This window comes from Motacilla alba, chromosome 19, assembly GCF_015832195.1.
Source record: "Motacilla alba alba isolate MOTALB_02 chromosome 19, Motacilla_alba_V1.0_pri, whole genome shotgun sequence".
Lineage (NCBI taxonomy): Eukaryota > Metazoa > Chordata > Aves > Passeriformes > Motacillidae > Motacilla > Motacilla alba.
The window spans coordinates 3,169,604-3,184,887 of NC_052034.1; the positions used below are offsets into that span (position 1 = coordinate 3,169,604).

The 15,284-nt window shown below is 42.4% G+C and overlaps 1 protein-coding gene across 1 annotated transcript in view; it reads right to left on the bottom strand.

Annotated features, from left to right (window-relative positions):
• Positions 1 to 934: 934 nt before the first annotated feature.
• The window catches only part of ULK2 (unc-51 like autophagy activating kinase 2), a 37,414-nt gene continuing 23,064 nt past the window's right edge, over positions 935 to 15,284 (bottom strand). The window contains exons 16-28 of the mRNA XM_038158150.1: positions 14,451 to 14,588; positions 12,884 to 13,029; positions 12,599 to 12,679; positions 9,600 to 9,886; positions 9,291 to 9,484; positions 8,545 to 8,654; positions 7,580 to 7,732; positions 6,461 to 6,669; positions 5,034 to 5,212; positions 4,068 to 4,186; positions 3,555 to 3,712; positions 2,892 to 3,027; positions 935 to 2,802 (exon numbers count right to left, since the gene is read on the bottom strand). Coding sequence (XP_038014078.1) covers positions 2,735 to 2,802; positions 2,892 to 3,027; positions 3,555 to 3,712; positions 4,068 to 4,186; positions 5,034 to 5,212; positions 6,461 to 6,669; positions 7,580 to 7,732; positions 8,545 to 8,654; positions 9,291 to 9,484; positions 9,600 to 9,886; positions 12,599 to 12,679; positions 12,884 to 13,029; positions 14,451 to 14,588 — 1,978 coding nt within the window. The 3' untranslated portion in view covers positions 935 to 2,734. The remainder of the gene's footprint in view (positions 2,803 to 2,891; positions 3,028 to 3,554; positions 3,713 to 4,067; positions 4,187 to 5,033; positions 5,213 to 6,460; positions 6,670 to 7,579; positions 7,733 to 8,544; positions 8,655 to 9,290; positions 9,485 to 9,599; positions 9,887 to 12,598; positions 12,680 to 12,883; positions 13,030 to 14,450; positions 14,589 to 15,284) is intronic.

Genomic DNA, 15,284 nt, shown 5'->3' on the forward strand with positions numbered 1-15,284 from the left:
AAAGGCCGGGGGGAAAAAAGTATTTTTTAAAAACAAGCACCTGCTGTTCAGCACGGAGAGCCAAAGACAGAGGACAGCTTCAGGATCTTTGAGGAATGAGTTTATGCAGAAAGACGGGCCATGAACATTGGTCTCCTCCTCCTGAAAACAGCCAGCAAGAATAGCCCTTTTCTTCTCCTCCTGTTTGTGCAGCTGTAGCCTTGCTGGCAAGAGGGGAAGGAGAATGAGCTTGAATCCTGAAAGGAAAGAAAGAAAACCAACAAAACCCAGTGAGTTCCTGAGAAAAGCAGCCTATCTCCTAGACTTGTGCATTAAGGCTGTTGCTTTGTTCCTAGATTCAGGCTCAGACATATCATTAGCATTCCCAGCTCACTCCTTCCTCATCCTCTTTATGTGCCACTCACAAATGGAGGAGTTTTTAATAATAAATTGGGAAAAATTTGATAGTACAACTCAAAAATACATTATCCACACAGCAGCCATCACAGCATATCTCAGCTGTGAGGTGAACAAAGCCCATTTTTTGTCAACTTTGGATAGAAATTGTAACTTCCTGCCAGCTTTTGTCAATTAGCTCTGTATTTGCTGTTCTGGCAGCCCCAACAGCTCCCCTTTGCTAGAGGCAACAAATAAGCACCTTGTTGGAAGATCATACAGCTGTTACCCAGGATCCTACTTAGCATTTTTGTCTCCCAATCCAAGTTTAAAAAAAATGAAAAAAAAATAAAGAAGCAGGGTAAATTGTCTGCCTAAAGCCAGGGAAAAACAAACTCAGGGACACTTTGTACCAGATCTATCCAGAGATAATGAACTCAAGGATGCTGCCCCATCCTGCCCTCCTGGGGGGAACATTCAACAACTTCTTTAGCCAGGCAAATAGAGAATTTTTCCTAAATTTAACACCTCTGCTCACAGAGACACAGAAACTCAGTTGTACCATAGAAACACTTCTGGTGTCAGTATTTATTTTTACCTTAATATACATTTATACAGGCCATAATAAAAAGGCTATTACGCAACAGTTCAGTGAGTTATTACCTAGTTCCAAGAATAATGCATGCAATTACAAAGGAGAGGTAGAAACACCGTATTAAAGACCTAAAAATACAAACATTATATAAACAAACACTTTCAAATTAACTGTTGGAATTTCATACAGATAAATAAGGTAAAAAGTACATTACTCTGTCAAAGTAAAGGAAACACATGGTTATCCCAACACTGAAACAATATTTTGATGTGTAAGCCCTGTACAACTTTGTCAAATAGTTCAGACCACTGTGTTTAAGAGGATTAAAATGATTTTGTCCTGGAGAATGGTTTATTCAAGTATTCAAGCAGTTGAGTAACAAAAAAGTCCCAAAAACAAAGTATAGGAACCATTTCCAGAGAAGCTGATCTGCCCAAATACTTTGCAAATCGCTGTCCTGATGATCTCATGGGATGCTTGAAATGACAATGCCTATAAGGCTAAATGAAGCTTCCCACCTCTCCCCCAAAATGCACACAAAATAATCCTGATTTTTCACACACTCTATATGTAGAGATTCTACATCATTTTATCAGCATCTCAAACCACAACATTATTTTCTGGTTTTTTTTTTTTTTTTTTTTTTTTTGTATTTTTTTTTGCATGGTTCCTTGCAGAACCTTTCAGTTTACAGTATTTTATTGTAATACTGCCCAAGAAACAAACTACAGAGAACTGTCATTACACCCCTAAAGACTGCAGGCATTAATGCACGTATTGCATGCACAACAAAAGATGCAACCAAATCTCTAGAAAAAGCAAACAACCAGCAACTCAACATTGCTATTACTGAGAAAGTCCAGAGCAGTAGTTACTCAAGTATTAGACAAATAGGTATAAAATGGAAAGGTTCACATGAATACAAGTTTTTACACAGTTTGTTTGAAAGTCTTCTAGAAGCTACATTTGAAATTCTGAAAAGAATTTTATGTACACTGAAATGAAATTCAGCCAAGTCCATTGTGCCTTCTTTCTCTAGATTTTTTTTTTTAATACAGTTCTTCAAAAATGAATATACAGTTGCTTTAGTAAATTAGTGCAAAACAAAATATTTTGGAAGAAGATCATCAAATAGTATCCACATCAGCTGAAAACCCCCTGGGGATTTTGCACAGATGGAGAGAATTTCTTCCATCCCCACTTTTCCCCTGGGGTAAGAGCGTGTTTGCCATCCCTTCATATGACAACCTGAGCCACATGTACAACAGGTGAGCTCCAGACAAGGCAGCTGAGCCCCAAAAAGCTTCAAGCAGCACTTGCACATGGTTAGGGTTTCCCAAATTCACTCAGCCACATTTTACTGAACAGCTTAAAAACTCTTGAGGGAATCTTCTGAGGAAAATGTCTTTTTTTGTACCTGATGCAGAAGGATCCACTCTCTAAAAACCTCACAAGGGAAAAACAACAAACCCTGATCATTCAAGTTCAAAGCACACGTACAAGGATCAGTTTGAAATGTGAAGAGAGATTCTTTTAAATTCTGTTGCTAGGAAGGAAAAGGAGCTGCTGGATTGGTAAGGCAAGTGTACTTTTGGAATTTCTCCTCTTTGAATATGCTGCTGTTTCTTTGGTAGTCACCACAGAAATGTAAGAATCATCTTCCACACGGGGCAGAACAAGGACAACAATGAAGCTGTAGTGAAAAAAGTGCAGTATCACTGATGTGGTCCCTTATGTTCACACCATCTGGTCCTCAGGATATTCCTACTGCTCATACACAGCCACTGTGCTGTAGCAGAGTGCAGAAAGCCTTCGCTCGATGCTGGATTTGTCTGCAGAGAGAGGCACAACACAGGTGAGGACCAGACTTATTTTACAATTAATTAATTCCATGGCGTTTTCATGATTCAGCTGAACTTACACTTGTGCACATTTTCTATATCTGCAGGGTCTTGCAGTATTTTAGTCAGTCCCTCCAGCAGCAGGGCTGCCTTGTGGTATCGATATGTGATATCTTCAGTCTGCTGGAACATCTCATCCAGAGCTGCTGACTGCACCTGCAAGCAGTCAGGACATTCAGTTTCAGAAACTCCATCAGGCAAGTAGCAAAATGAGAAATTCAGAATTAATCACCTAAAAGTGTCATTAAGAAACTCTTTTTCAGCTTTGATTTAGCTGATGTGTTGTTGTAACTCAGACAACAAAATGAAGGTGGAACTAGATGATCTTTAAGGTCTCTTCCAAACCATGCTGTAATTCTGAGAGGACACAGCAGCTGTGCTGTGAGAATATTCTGCACAAAGAAATCTATAAAAGCATTTTTTGATATGAATAAATACGCTCATTCTTACACCTGCATTCTCTTGTAAAGAAATGATTAATGGTGCACAACACCACCATTATCAGGGTTAAGCACAACATCTGCCAGCATCTTTTGTGAGTCACAAGAATCCCCTCTCCTCACTAAAGCAGTTAACTTTCCTTTGTGGTCACTGAAAATATCAATTCTATTTTCTGGTTATGCAGAAGAGATGTGGGAGAGAAGGCAGCAATTCCTACAGTTCAGGGAAGAGGAGGGACTCACCATTTCCACAGCACAGTTGTAGATGAGTTTCTCTGCAGTTACACTGTTGATTTCATCAATGAACCTTTGCTTGTCCGAAAAGAAACGATTCAACTTTTCTGTCAATTTTTTGCACATTCCAATACAGAATTTGTATCTCTCGTTGAGGCTTTTCACAACTGGGAGAAAGGTAAGAAGAAATTGGAAAAAAAAAAAAAACCCAAACAAAACCCAAACAACTCAGCCTAAGTTCAGCTTTGCAAAGTAAACTTGTTTAAACTCGTAGTTTTAGTGTTTATTTACTCCACCACTTCTATGACTTGAGTGTCTATCAAATAATTTCCATTTCAAGTTAATGAATACCCATTTCCTAACTGTTTCTGGCCATTCACTATGAGAGTTGTGCAATTCTACATATCTACAGCTCTCCTGCAGAGCAGAAAAACAAAACAAAGGTTGCAACTTCAACTTTCTGAGTGATGCATCAGCAAAGAAAATTCACAAGCAAAGCAAATTGGATGATGTTGCATCTACCTTGCTTAACAGCAGTGGATGGGTTCAGTTTGCCAGATTTGACCTGTGCTTTGGCAAGATGCAGAGAAGATGCCAGTAACTGGGCAGCTTTCATATACAACACCAGCTGCTCCACTTGTCTAGGGAGAAAAGGGGGAGAAAAAGTAATTTATGCATCAAAATACCTTTTTTTGAATGCATTCAAGCCAGGGGCAGACATCACTTTTTAATCACAACACCCCACAGGACCCAGCAACAGCAGAAAAGGAAGACAGATGTTTAAAATGCAGCTCCACCCCTCCCCTCCCTTCCCTTCACAAACATTCTGTCATGGGCTGAGGGGACATCTGCTCATGTAGGAGCTGCAGCAGCAAAGAGAAACTGCTTTAAATGCAGACATTTGAAAAAGGAGCACTTATTTGTGGGGACTCTCTGCCCGAGGTCAGTGTCTCACCACAAGTGACAGGGTGTACTTTTCATTTCCTATCCCTCTGGAATTCTCAGCTGTGAAAGGCAAACACTTTACAGGGGTTTTCTGTTGGGTTTTTATTGCTTCAGGAAGAAGGCAGGAAGTAGAAGTGCCCTTTCCCACCACTTCAAACTTCTCATATTTCTCCTTGCTTTTGATTCTGTATTAGGGCTGATTGTTTTTTCCAGTGAAACCAAATTTGGACACTTCTCCCCTCCCAACCTCAGGGATTCAGTCAACAGGAAGGGATGAGGGCTCAGATCTGCCACAAGCTGGGACACAAATTTCCACTCTCAGAAATGCACTGCTGCACCTCAAGCCTGAACTCAACACCTTCCCCAGAAAAGTGGCAGACCAGAAAAAAAAAAAAAATTGTCCTTGCTCTGATCTTGTTCAAAAAATAATTCCTATAAAGATTCTCTACAGAAAAACAATCACTCCCAGCAAGAAGGGCAGAGTTTCAATATATTTGTGATGTGTTGGATCTTGACTAATTCTCTCTTTGACTGCAAACTCACCCCCATTCTTTGCTGAGCTGGCTGATCTGATCCACAATGATGCTCTCCTGGATCTGGTACAGTGACACAGCAGAAGTGCACAGCTCTGGGTTTCCTCCTCTCACTGCTGTCAGATCCAGAACACACTCTGTAAATGTCAGCATCATGTTTAGGTGGCGCAGGGTGTCTGTGTGCTCTCTCTGTCAGAGGGAAAGATGACAGCAATTTAACCACTCTGAGCCATCAGCCACATTTAAAACTCTTGTTAATCACTGGAAGATTTCTTGCTATGTCAGTTCTGTGCAGGAATCACAGTGGTAGAGGCAGCATTAGGGATGACAGAACCAAATGGGCCCCCACAGATCTGAACTTGTTCTCTTCTTTGTTAATGAATTCAAGAGAGTGTAGCTTATACTTAAAGAGTCTTTCAACAAAGCCAAAGGAATTGGTACGTGGAGTTCTGTGTTGAAACCTGAGGAACTAAAGGAATCACAAGTGGGACAAATTACTTATTTTATTATCAGCAACACAAAAGTATGCTTGGCACTTGTGTGAGGAGCCAGGAGGAACATTTGGCTTTTATTATGTAATAGACTTAATACCTACAAAAGAACTGATCTGCCTCACTCCAATTTACACTTGGTTCTGGAATTAAATTGTGTTAGAAGAAACTGTTACCAAAGTTTACACTTCAGACTAAAAAACTTCAATTGGAGGGAACAAGTCAGTGCTGCTCTGTCAGTAAAACACAGTACACACGCAGAGCTCCTCCTCAAAAAGAAGCCTTCAAAACTAATCAAACATCTCTTAGCAATGTTTATAATGTTTTCATTAATAATACAGCTCTAAATACATTTAAAATTCTATCTGTGGGAAGAATACAGTGTACTGGTAAGCATTCATGTTATAGGACATATTCAATAGGGACCCAAACCTTCCAGCAAGATGTGAATGAGAAACCAGAACAGCAATCTGTCTTGAGAAATGTACACTCCAAGAATAGCATTCTGGTGAAAGACCACCCCAATTTGTGTTTCTAAAGTGTCACTCCCCCACACATCTTAAAAAAATATAGGACAGTCTTCCCACAAGTAGGATTGAAGTAATTCTCTGTCTGTGAGGAAGCAATGAAATGCCCAGAGGGGCTTTGTTACTGTCAGCACCCACATCCACTGGCATTAACACAGGCCTCCCTGGGAGGCTCTGGTGGACAAAAACAGTCATGTTCCTCTGGTTACCTATTCAAACATGTGAAATGCCAGCAATAACTACCAAAGAGAAACTGGCAACTACTGATACAGCAATATTTTCAAGATCCTAAAAAAAAAAAAAACCAACAAGTGAGACAGCACAGAGGAAACTACAAAGCACACGGAGCAATCCTGCATTTCCCACATCTGTACCAGCAACATCACACATTATAAAACATGAAATGATTGTTTCTATACCTCCATTAAAGTTTCCTCAGGCAATTCAGGAGCTTCAAAAGTGATAAAGCCCTCTAGGCTGGGAGGGGAAGTACCATAAGGGATGTACTTCAGACTGGGAGCCGCCTCGGCCCCCGGAGGAGAGGAGCCCATGTAGATACCAGGAGGAGAGCCCATGTAAACACGGCCACTGGTGGAGCACAGAGACCCTCCAGAACTGTTGGATCCCACTGCAAGAAAAATAACACACACATTCAGTCTGACTGAGCACTGGGGCTGTGGGTGACAGCAAGTGACACATGAGGAGCCTGTCACTGCAGGACACGAAACAGCGCGACGCGCGCACACCGCTGCTCTCAAGGTGAGAAAAGGGAAGTTTAATTTCTACTTCAACATTTATCGATTTCCAAAGGTGACAGTGGATTGGAGGGTGACAGTGCCACCTCTCCAATGACACTGGACAAACCAACAGTCCATCAAATGTCTCCTCCTCCATAAAATAATGCAAAACAAGTTATTTACAGAAAGTGTGTGAGAAAGTTCGTTACAAGAATGTAAACATCAGAAGGCTTAGAAAATCTTGAAAAATCAAAATGACAAGGAGCCAGCACAGAGAGCCCATGGAAGGCTCTCCTCACTGCTCCTAGCATGGCCCTGCAGGGAGTGCAGAGGATGGACTGTAACAACAGTGACAATTCCTAACGTTTCTGGATTCATGGCTGACAAGGACTGCAGCCTGTGCTGTGGTTCACACTGCCCACCTGAAGCCCTTGAGGTCTTTGATTTGGCAGGACAGCTGACTCTTGCCAAACTGCAGGCAGCTCCCACCCCTGGTGTGCTGTTTGTGGGACAGTGCAGGGCAGCAGGAAAAAATCACAATTCTGACTTTTCCTCTCCACCTTTGCCATAGAGATCACACTACTCTCAGTGAGGGAGTAAAGCTGTGTACACAGGAGGTTACTCCCTGCTGGTTGTAAATCTGTGTCTCTGACCCTCTTTGGGGGAAAAAGGCAGAAACCATCTGACATTAATCTCTATTTTTCACAGCACTTTGACTGTAGGCCTTGTGCAAACCCAGAAGTGGACAAGCCCAAGTGCTGCCTTTGAGAAATGTCCACACAACTGCCAGGAAAGCCTTACCTGAGGTGGTTCTGGTTCTGAGGACCATGTGGGTGCAGGTGGGAGGGGTGGCACTGCTTGGAGGGGACCCCACAGTGAACATGACAGCCCGAGAACTTGCCCCACTTGCCATGGATGGAGTTGCCATTGCAATTCCATAGGCTCCTGCTGGAGCTGGGAGAGAACATTCCAGCACGTTAGTCCTTATTCCATATAATCACACCAAGAAGTAATTATATGCAGCAAACTGGAACACTGCAACACAATGTGCTTTGATGCAGATCCAAGCCCTGGACTAGTTAGAAGTTCTCACAGGAAATAAAAGAAGCTGAGTGGACAGTCTTGGTGAGACACAAGCAGTCAAGGTGCAGCTTAATGTATATTTTTACTTTTAATATCTCAATGTTCTACTCTCACCCAGAAAAGAGCAACAGGGACTCCCTGAGAGCATGAAGATGTCAGTTTTGCAGCAAAAGATACAGCAGAAAGATTCTAAAGGCAGATTGTGACAGGTCTGGAGGCTAAAGACCAGCCCTGTCTGCAGAGCTCCTTCCACCTGCTCAGAAGGGACAACTTCTGGTGGCAAGGGACAAACTCAGGGAGGAGGAGGAAAAAAAAACCCAACCAAACACCCAAAGTTACATAAATTGGTTTTCATAGGAAATCAAGGTGGAAAATGAAAAGCCACAAATGCTAAATTAAAAATAAAACCAAACCAGAAAATCCCAAACCCCTCCAGCCAGCACAGGCAGTCAAGATATTTCTGTGTTTAGCACAGAAATAAGTATTTTCCTGTCTCAGTTATTTTTAAAGCTATGCTAAAGAAACAGAACAGATCCCCTTAAACATGAAAAAAACCTTCTGTGCTGAGGCTAAAAATTGTCAGAACCAGTTCTCCAAGCTGGAAGCAGAACTGTGATCCAGCTGGCATTCCATAAAAACCCAGGCACAGGGAAACAGCTCGGATGTATCACTCTGATCCTCACCTGTATCCATTGGCCTCTCTGTGTTCAGACTGTCTGTACTGCCTTGGTATAACTGGCCCCCAAGGGTGGTCTTCACCTGTTGATCTGACAGCTTCCCAGTACTAACAGACCTGGAGAGGAAAACACATGAATTCCCAAAAAAAAAAAGTTATTCAGGAATGTCATCCAACTTGCAACTAAGGATAACTAAGATTCTTGGTATTTACTACAGAGAATTTTTCAACAAAAATAGAAAAAGTATTGAAGTCTTGCTTGTTATCATGGAGCTTCTAAAATAGAGAAAACCATAAAAATAAAGAGACCTTTTTCTCTTGAAAAATTTATATTGCGTATTTTGTCATAGAGATTTTCAAGCAAAAATTCTACAGGCTTTACAGAGGCATTGAAATTCCAGATTCAGCTAATCAAAACAAAAGGGAACTAGACAGCCACACAAAGTGCTCCAGGAAGTCCCTGCTATATTTATAGCCTGTACAAAATGTTTCTGCTGCACACACCAAACCTCAGCATCCCCTCACAGCTTTTTCACCCTCTGAGAGTTGCTGTGTGCAGTTCTGCTGCCCAGCTGCCTCCCCCAGGGATGCAAAGTTTCTCCTAAAGCAAAAGGCAGAGCTCTAAGTTATCATTAAACAGAGAGCTTTGGGGAAATATCTCTTCTAAACACCTCACCTACTCAAAAATGCCCCTTCCTCTTTCAAAATCAGGCCTGAAATTTGTTGAAACGTTCTGCTCCTGGCAGTGCCTACCTGCCAAAGGTGGTTTTGCTGTGCTGCTCTGCTGCCTGTTTGTCAGCTGCCTGGCTGGAGTGGAAGTGTGTGAAGTCCCTTGGGTCAGTGATATCTTTAGGCTGCAGCGGCGTTTCAGCCAAGCCCTGGCGATTTGCCAGGGCCAGCAAGTTGGAAGATGCTTGAGTTTTAGGTATTTTGAAAGGAGCTGTTGCCTTTGAGAATCAAGAGCGAGAAAACACCCCCAAAAAAAAAAAAAATCAAAGTTAGAACCTTGAAATAGTCTCATTTTCAGGCACTGTGTTACTGAGAACTGCAAATTGAACAAACCTTAGTGGGAGAGCCGATGATGGTTGGCAGGGGGGTTTTGAAGAGCCAGTCTGAGCTCCTGGGAGAGGATCCCATGTGCTTGGTAGGGGATGTTCCCAGGCTGCCTGGCCTGCTTGGCTGTGGAGAATGACTGTATCCATAGCCAGCATAGGATGGGCAAACTGGGTCTGAATGCTGCTTTCGGAGCTTCTGCTTGTTCTGGTAGATATCTGTGAGAGTAGGAGCACTCTGCAACCTCGCTCCCATCAGAAGTGACTGTGGGGACTGAGATGGTGGTATAGGAGAACCTGTGGAGGTGACAAACAATAAAGTAAAATTCCACTTGCAAAATATATTGATAAAGCCCAAAATTCCAGAGAACAACATTGAACTGCAAATATTGAGATGTGTTTGATCATTAGCTCATGAGATAGCAAGCAGAATGGATTTGGCCCATGGATTATTTGAACTGTTGCTACACCACACTGATGAGACCTCCAAGCTGCCAAACAGGCACCATTTCAGGCTGACAGCTGTCCTGGCAGCTGCAGTACATCTGGCAGCCTGCACCAAGACAAATAAAGTGGTTGGGTGCAGCAGGAATGGCACAACCAGCACTGAAATCCCAAGCTGAATAGAGGTTCTCAAGGCCTGGAATGATCTTCTTGCAAACAAGAGCATGAATGGGACATTGCATGTTAATGACTTGTTCTGTGTGTAATGGCTTCATTTACAGACAAAGGCAGCTCATGTTCCTGCAAGAAAACTAGGAACTAAAAAGAACCAAATTATTCAGATGGAACAGTTTGGGGACATGACTTTGAGCAGTTGTTTACTTTTTAGTCTGTCAGACTGAATCTTTTTTCAAAAGCTGACAGAGGAAGTCCACACTTAAGTATGAGTGCAGTTTCTCCTAAAACAAATGGGAGAGCTCTGAGTTATCATTTAAACAGAGGCCTTTGGGGAAATAACTATATTTAAACACACCTCACCTACTTAAAGATGACCCTCGTCTTTCAAAATTAGGCCTGAAATTGGATGAAATGTTCTGTTCCTGGTGTATGTTTTTATGTCTCATGATAAGGAACTGTGCAAAGTTACAAACAGTACATCAGACTTCAGCATTATGGTCACAGCTTCCCAGAGAAAATGCCTGCCTGTAACCTCCAAGAACTGACACTGAAGTGAGTTTCACTCATGTTTTAAGGGAAAAAAAAGAGAGAAAAACTGAACCATACAACTAGAGGTTTTTTAAAGCTGGCCATGAGAATCTTCTGAGAGAGGCTTCATTTCATAAATGTCTGCTCCAAAAAAAACCACCCCAAACTTCTTGCAGCTTGCTCAGTAAAGTGCCCAGCTGTTACAACACATCCTTCAGCCTTCTTAAGCCCATGTTTTTGCTAGCTGGATTTTGAATATGAGCTACTTCATCTTGATTTCATTCCACTCCATTAGGCAGTATGTCTCAGAACAGGCTGTCTGCCTGCAGCTCTAGCAGAGGGATCAAGTCTATTTCTCATTAATTTTCCAGCCAAGAATTTGCTTGCCTGCAATCCCTCTCTGCTTGTCTGTCTCACAGCACTGGGAAGTCTTCACCTGTAGTTTTAGAATCAGTCTGAAATCTCACTGGTTACTGTTCCAGTGTTGTTGCCACCTCAGGGAAGGTTTCTGAATTAAAAGCGTGTCCTCTGCTGCCACTGGCAGCAAGAACAGCTCAATTAGTTCAGAAGCCATATTACGAAAGACATCTTCAGTCCTTAGAAAAATCTCAGTTCAGATGACCTCACCTCACCCAAAGCAAAAAAACTGCTTCCCATACCCATTAAAATGCTGAGAAACAGACTTGCTGTAATTTGTGGTATTGTACAAACAGAAATACCACTGCAGTCATTTCAAATTAAGAAGTGAAACTAAGGAGGAAAAGAATGCAGAAAACATATGAAGAAATGAAACATTAAAACCCCTGCCAGCCACAAAAACAGTGCTGTGGTGTGTTACAAGTTAGTTTGATCCTGGCAAAAGGCACTAAACCAACAGCCTGACAAAACTCTATCCAAAGTAAAGTTGCAACAAGAAAAGCAAACACAGTGCTTTGTGTTCTCTTCACCCACAGCCCTTTTCACTTTTTAAGAGGCCATTTAATATCTAAGGATCCACTCATTCCTTTTGTTGAGCGAGCCAATGGCACAGCAATTATCAAGGCCATTTTTGAGACACATCATAGAACTTATTTCAGATGGATGAAACTATTCCCAGACACGGCTACTCCAAGAAGTGAAGGCTCTACCATGCCCAGATGGCTTTGGACAAGTGTTTAAATAGGAGAAAAACTCACAATGCATGCTCAATATCACATCACAGGAAGTCAAAATAAAAAGTATAACTAGTATTTTAGCTAGAGAAGAAAATGCACCCAAAATGTGCACAGAGCAGAAGAACAAGTTGCTGAGTTGCATGTTCTTACACCCAATCCTTCTGGCATTACAGTGCAATTCCATCTTTAACAGCCTCAGAACATCTTCAAGTCCTATTTCTTCCTGATCTTTTTTTTCCCTGCTGGCATGCCATAATGATTTATGACTTGCAAAGCTTGCTGACTGCTTAGCAACAGGAACATCAGCTCCCAGCCCATTTCCCAAGGGAATGACGAAAACGTGTTGCACGCTGTGCACTGGCAGCTCTGCTCCCTTTTCTGAGAACTGGCACGACAGAGCTGGTCTATCAAAAGCAGATCCTCAGAAGCATGTTACTACCATTCATTATAAACCAGTCCTGGCTAAAGACAGGCTTCATCAGAGCTGTTGTTCCATCTTGAGAATAAGAAATTTCAGTTGCTGTGTTATTGTGTAGGGAATTAGTTATGGACAAAGGTGTCACCCAGGCCACAAATGGGCTGTTTCCACAAAAACTCAGAGTCTCCTATTAACCCATTCTAATGTGTGCTGGCTCTCCTACCCCTTCACCAATGTTCTAAAAGCTCTGTCAAAATAATGCTGATTGCACTGTCCAAAGTCACTCACCTGAGAAGTTTCTACTCCTTGATTCATGTCCTTGGAGTTGTCCACAACAACAGTGCCCAAGCTGCTCAGGTATGGTTCCAACTATGCAAACAAAACCAAAATGTGGATTTACACTTTCTATTTAACTTACAAAGATAAAACAAGTAAAAACCTAGTTAGTTTACTTCTGTGAGTCACTTAACAGAAATTATTTCTGCACACGTGACCTGGCTGGGCAGGTTGTGGTTTAAGATTAATTTCAAGCAAGAATCAAGATAAAGCTTTACTGAGCATTTCTGTGCTTACCTAGTGGTGAAGGAGAGTATGGTCTGGAAGATCCTGTGGACAGCCTGCGCCCCACAGCCTGGGCAGTGTCAGCTGGCACTGGGGAGCACGAGCCCATCTTCATGAACCCCATGGGGCTGGTGTTGGAGCGGCGCACAGCCCCGGCTCTGCAAGGGAAAACGGTGCTCACACACACACTGGGCTCGCTGGCTCCTTGAGACAAGCTTCAGAAGCCCTCCTGAGGAGTCTGATCAGTTAAAGGAAATGCTGGTGTTTCAAGAGAAAGCTAAGAAGCTAAGCCTTCCATACTGACAGTAATCAAGATTTAATTCCCTTTGTTACCACACTTTCAAATGCTGAATGCCATAATAGTCTGTTAACTGGAGAACATTGAAACAGACTTCCCCTAGCACACTCTAATCTGCAAAAAGTTGGTCATCAATTTTTTTTATTTCCCAACCAAGTATGTGGCCACATTTCTCTTCACAGAGAAAAGCAAGGCACAACTTCCCAAAGATTTTCTGGGATTCACATTCTCTGAACCTCAGAGAAAGAAAAAACAATTCCAATCTCATTTACCACTCCTGTGTTTTGGAACAAGTAGAATGCATTGAGAAAGATTATTTATCTGAAAGAATTTGCTTGATTGGATTCTGGTGTGAGAGTTTTGATTCATGAACCAATTATCCAGGTGTGTGTGTCGGGATTGTCAGCTGACAGTCACGAGATTCTAGGCAGTTGAGTGCTTGTGCAGATTCAGTGTAATATAGTATAATATAGTATAGAATAATATAATATAATAAAGTAATTAATTAGCCTTCTGATATCCATAGAGTCAGATGCACCATTTTCTCCCCTTCATTGGGGGTGCCCTGCTTTTACAATACAAGTATTCCTTAAATTCCCATTTTTTAAACAGCAAAGATTCTGACAAAATTTCCATATTGTGTCTGGAATACAGATAACTGAAAACAGATTATTTAAGGGAAAGTCATTTCCCTGAATGTAACAACTATAATCAAATCAAGGATCCTGGAAAAAATGTGCAAGAATCCCTGGGTTTGTTTTTGTAAAGACCTCCAGAGTTCTGAGTAGTCTATTTATGAGTCTCTGACCTTCACCAGCCTGAGCCTGTAGACCACAAGGCAGAGAATAAGCCTGGCTCACTAGAGCTTTGTAATGAGACAAGCCAGTTAACTGGCATGCCAAAAATTGTTTCCTTGATATTCTACAGAACAAAGCATTCATCTCATTACTACATGTGTGAAAACAAAACATAACTTATTACTGACATTTCAGTTCATGATGTAATGCCATGCAATGCACAAAGAGCAGCAAAAAAGCAAGACTTCATCTTTTTACCTTCTTGGGTTGCATTTTGAGTGGAAGAACAAGCTCATTTTGTTTTCATGAAATATTTTAAGTGCCCATCCAACAATCTTGAGATTGTGAAGGGCTTTTATTTGTTACCATTGAACCGTCTCTTTAGCGTGGAAAAAAAATCACATTAGCAAGAAAGCAGGGACACCTTCCAGGGTACAAACACCAACCAGAACCAAGAGAAAAGAGGCAAAAAGCCCATCCTCACCTGGGTGATCCGTGGGGGTTTGACACGGGGCTGGCAGTGGAGGAGAGGTTCTGTTCTATGCGCTGGTAATTCCGGAGCTGCGTGGGAACCGGGATCGGCGCCGTCTCGCTGCGGGGGGACACGGAAGGCTGACAGTGCCTGAGGTTGGAAGGTGTGGAGACAGGAGGTGGAGGTGAATACAGGCAGGCAGGTCTCACTCTGTCAGAACTGTACTGTAGGAATTTGGAGAAAAGCTAGGAAACAGCAAATGAACTTCTTCTGCGCTCCCTGGTGTGATCTCTGCTTGTCCTAACCCGGCTCCAACGCTGCACAGAGGAGGATCAGGAACTGTTCAGGACTCCCTGCCTTCCCTGCACTGGCTGGGATCACACAGAGCTGGGAGTCAGCCCTTGGTCACACATCACTGAGATCTCCAGATCCCTCTGACTCCCCGCCAAGCCGCCCGCTGTGTTTACCACACTTGAAAATAGTGTTCTAGGAAAACCCAGGGACAGGAAGTTCAGAGCAGGGCTGGAATGTGGACAAAAGCCACCGAAGCACAGGCAGAGATATCCCCAGAGACATCATGAACTTGCAGGAGGAAAACATGTTATGTAATGTAAGAACATAGCTCCTGACAGGGGGAGCCAAACCACACACCTGAACATTAATCCACAGATTCCAAGTGCAGATTGCCCAAGTTCAGCTGGAGTGTCAGTGACCTGCCTCAGGGTGGCTCCTGACACGGGACTCAAACTACTGCATGTAATCAGTAACCAACACTTTCAAAGGAAAACAGAATTCAACTGAAAGAATTTCAAACAAATGGGCTGTGTGGAAGATAATCATTTTACT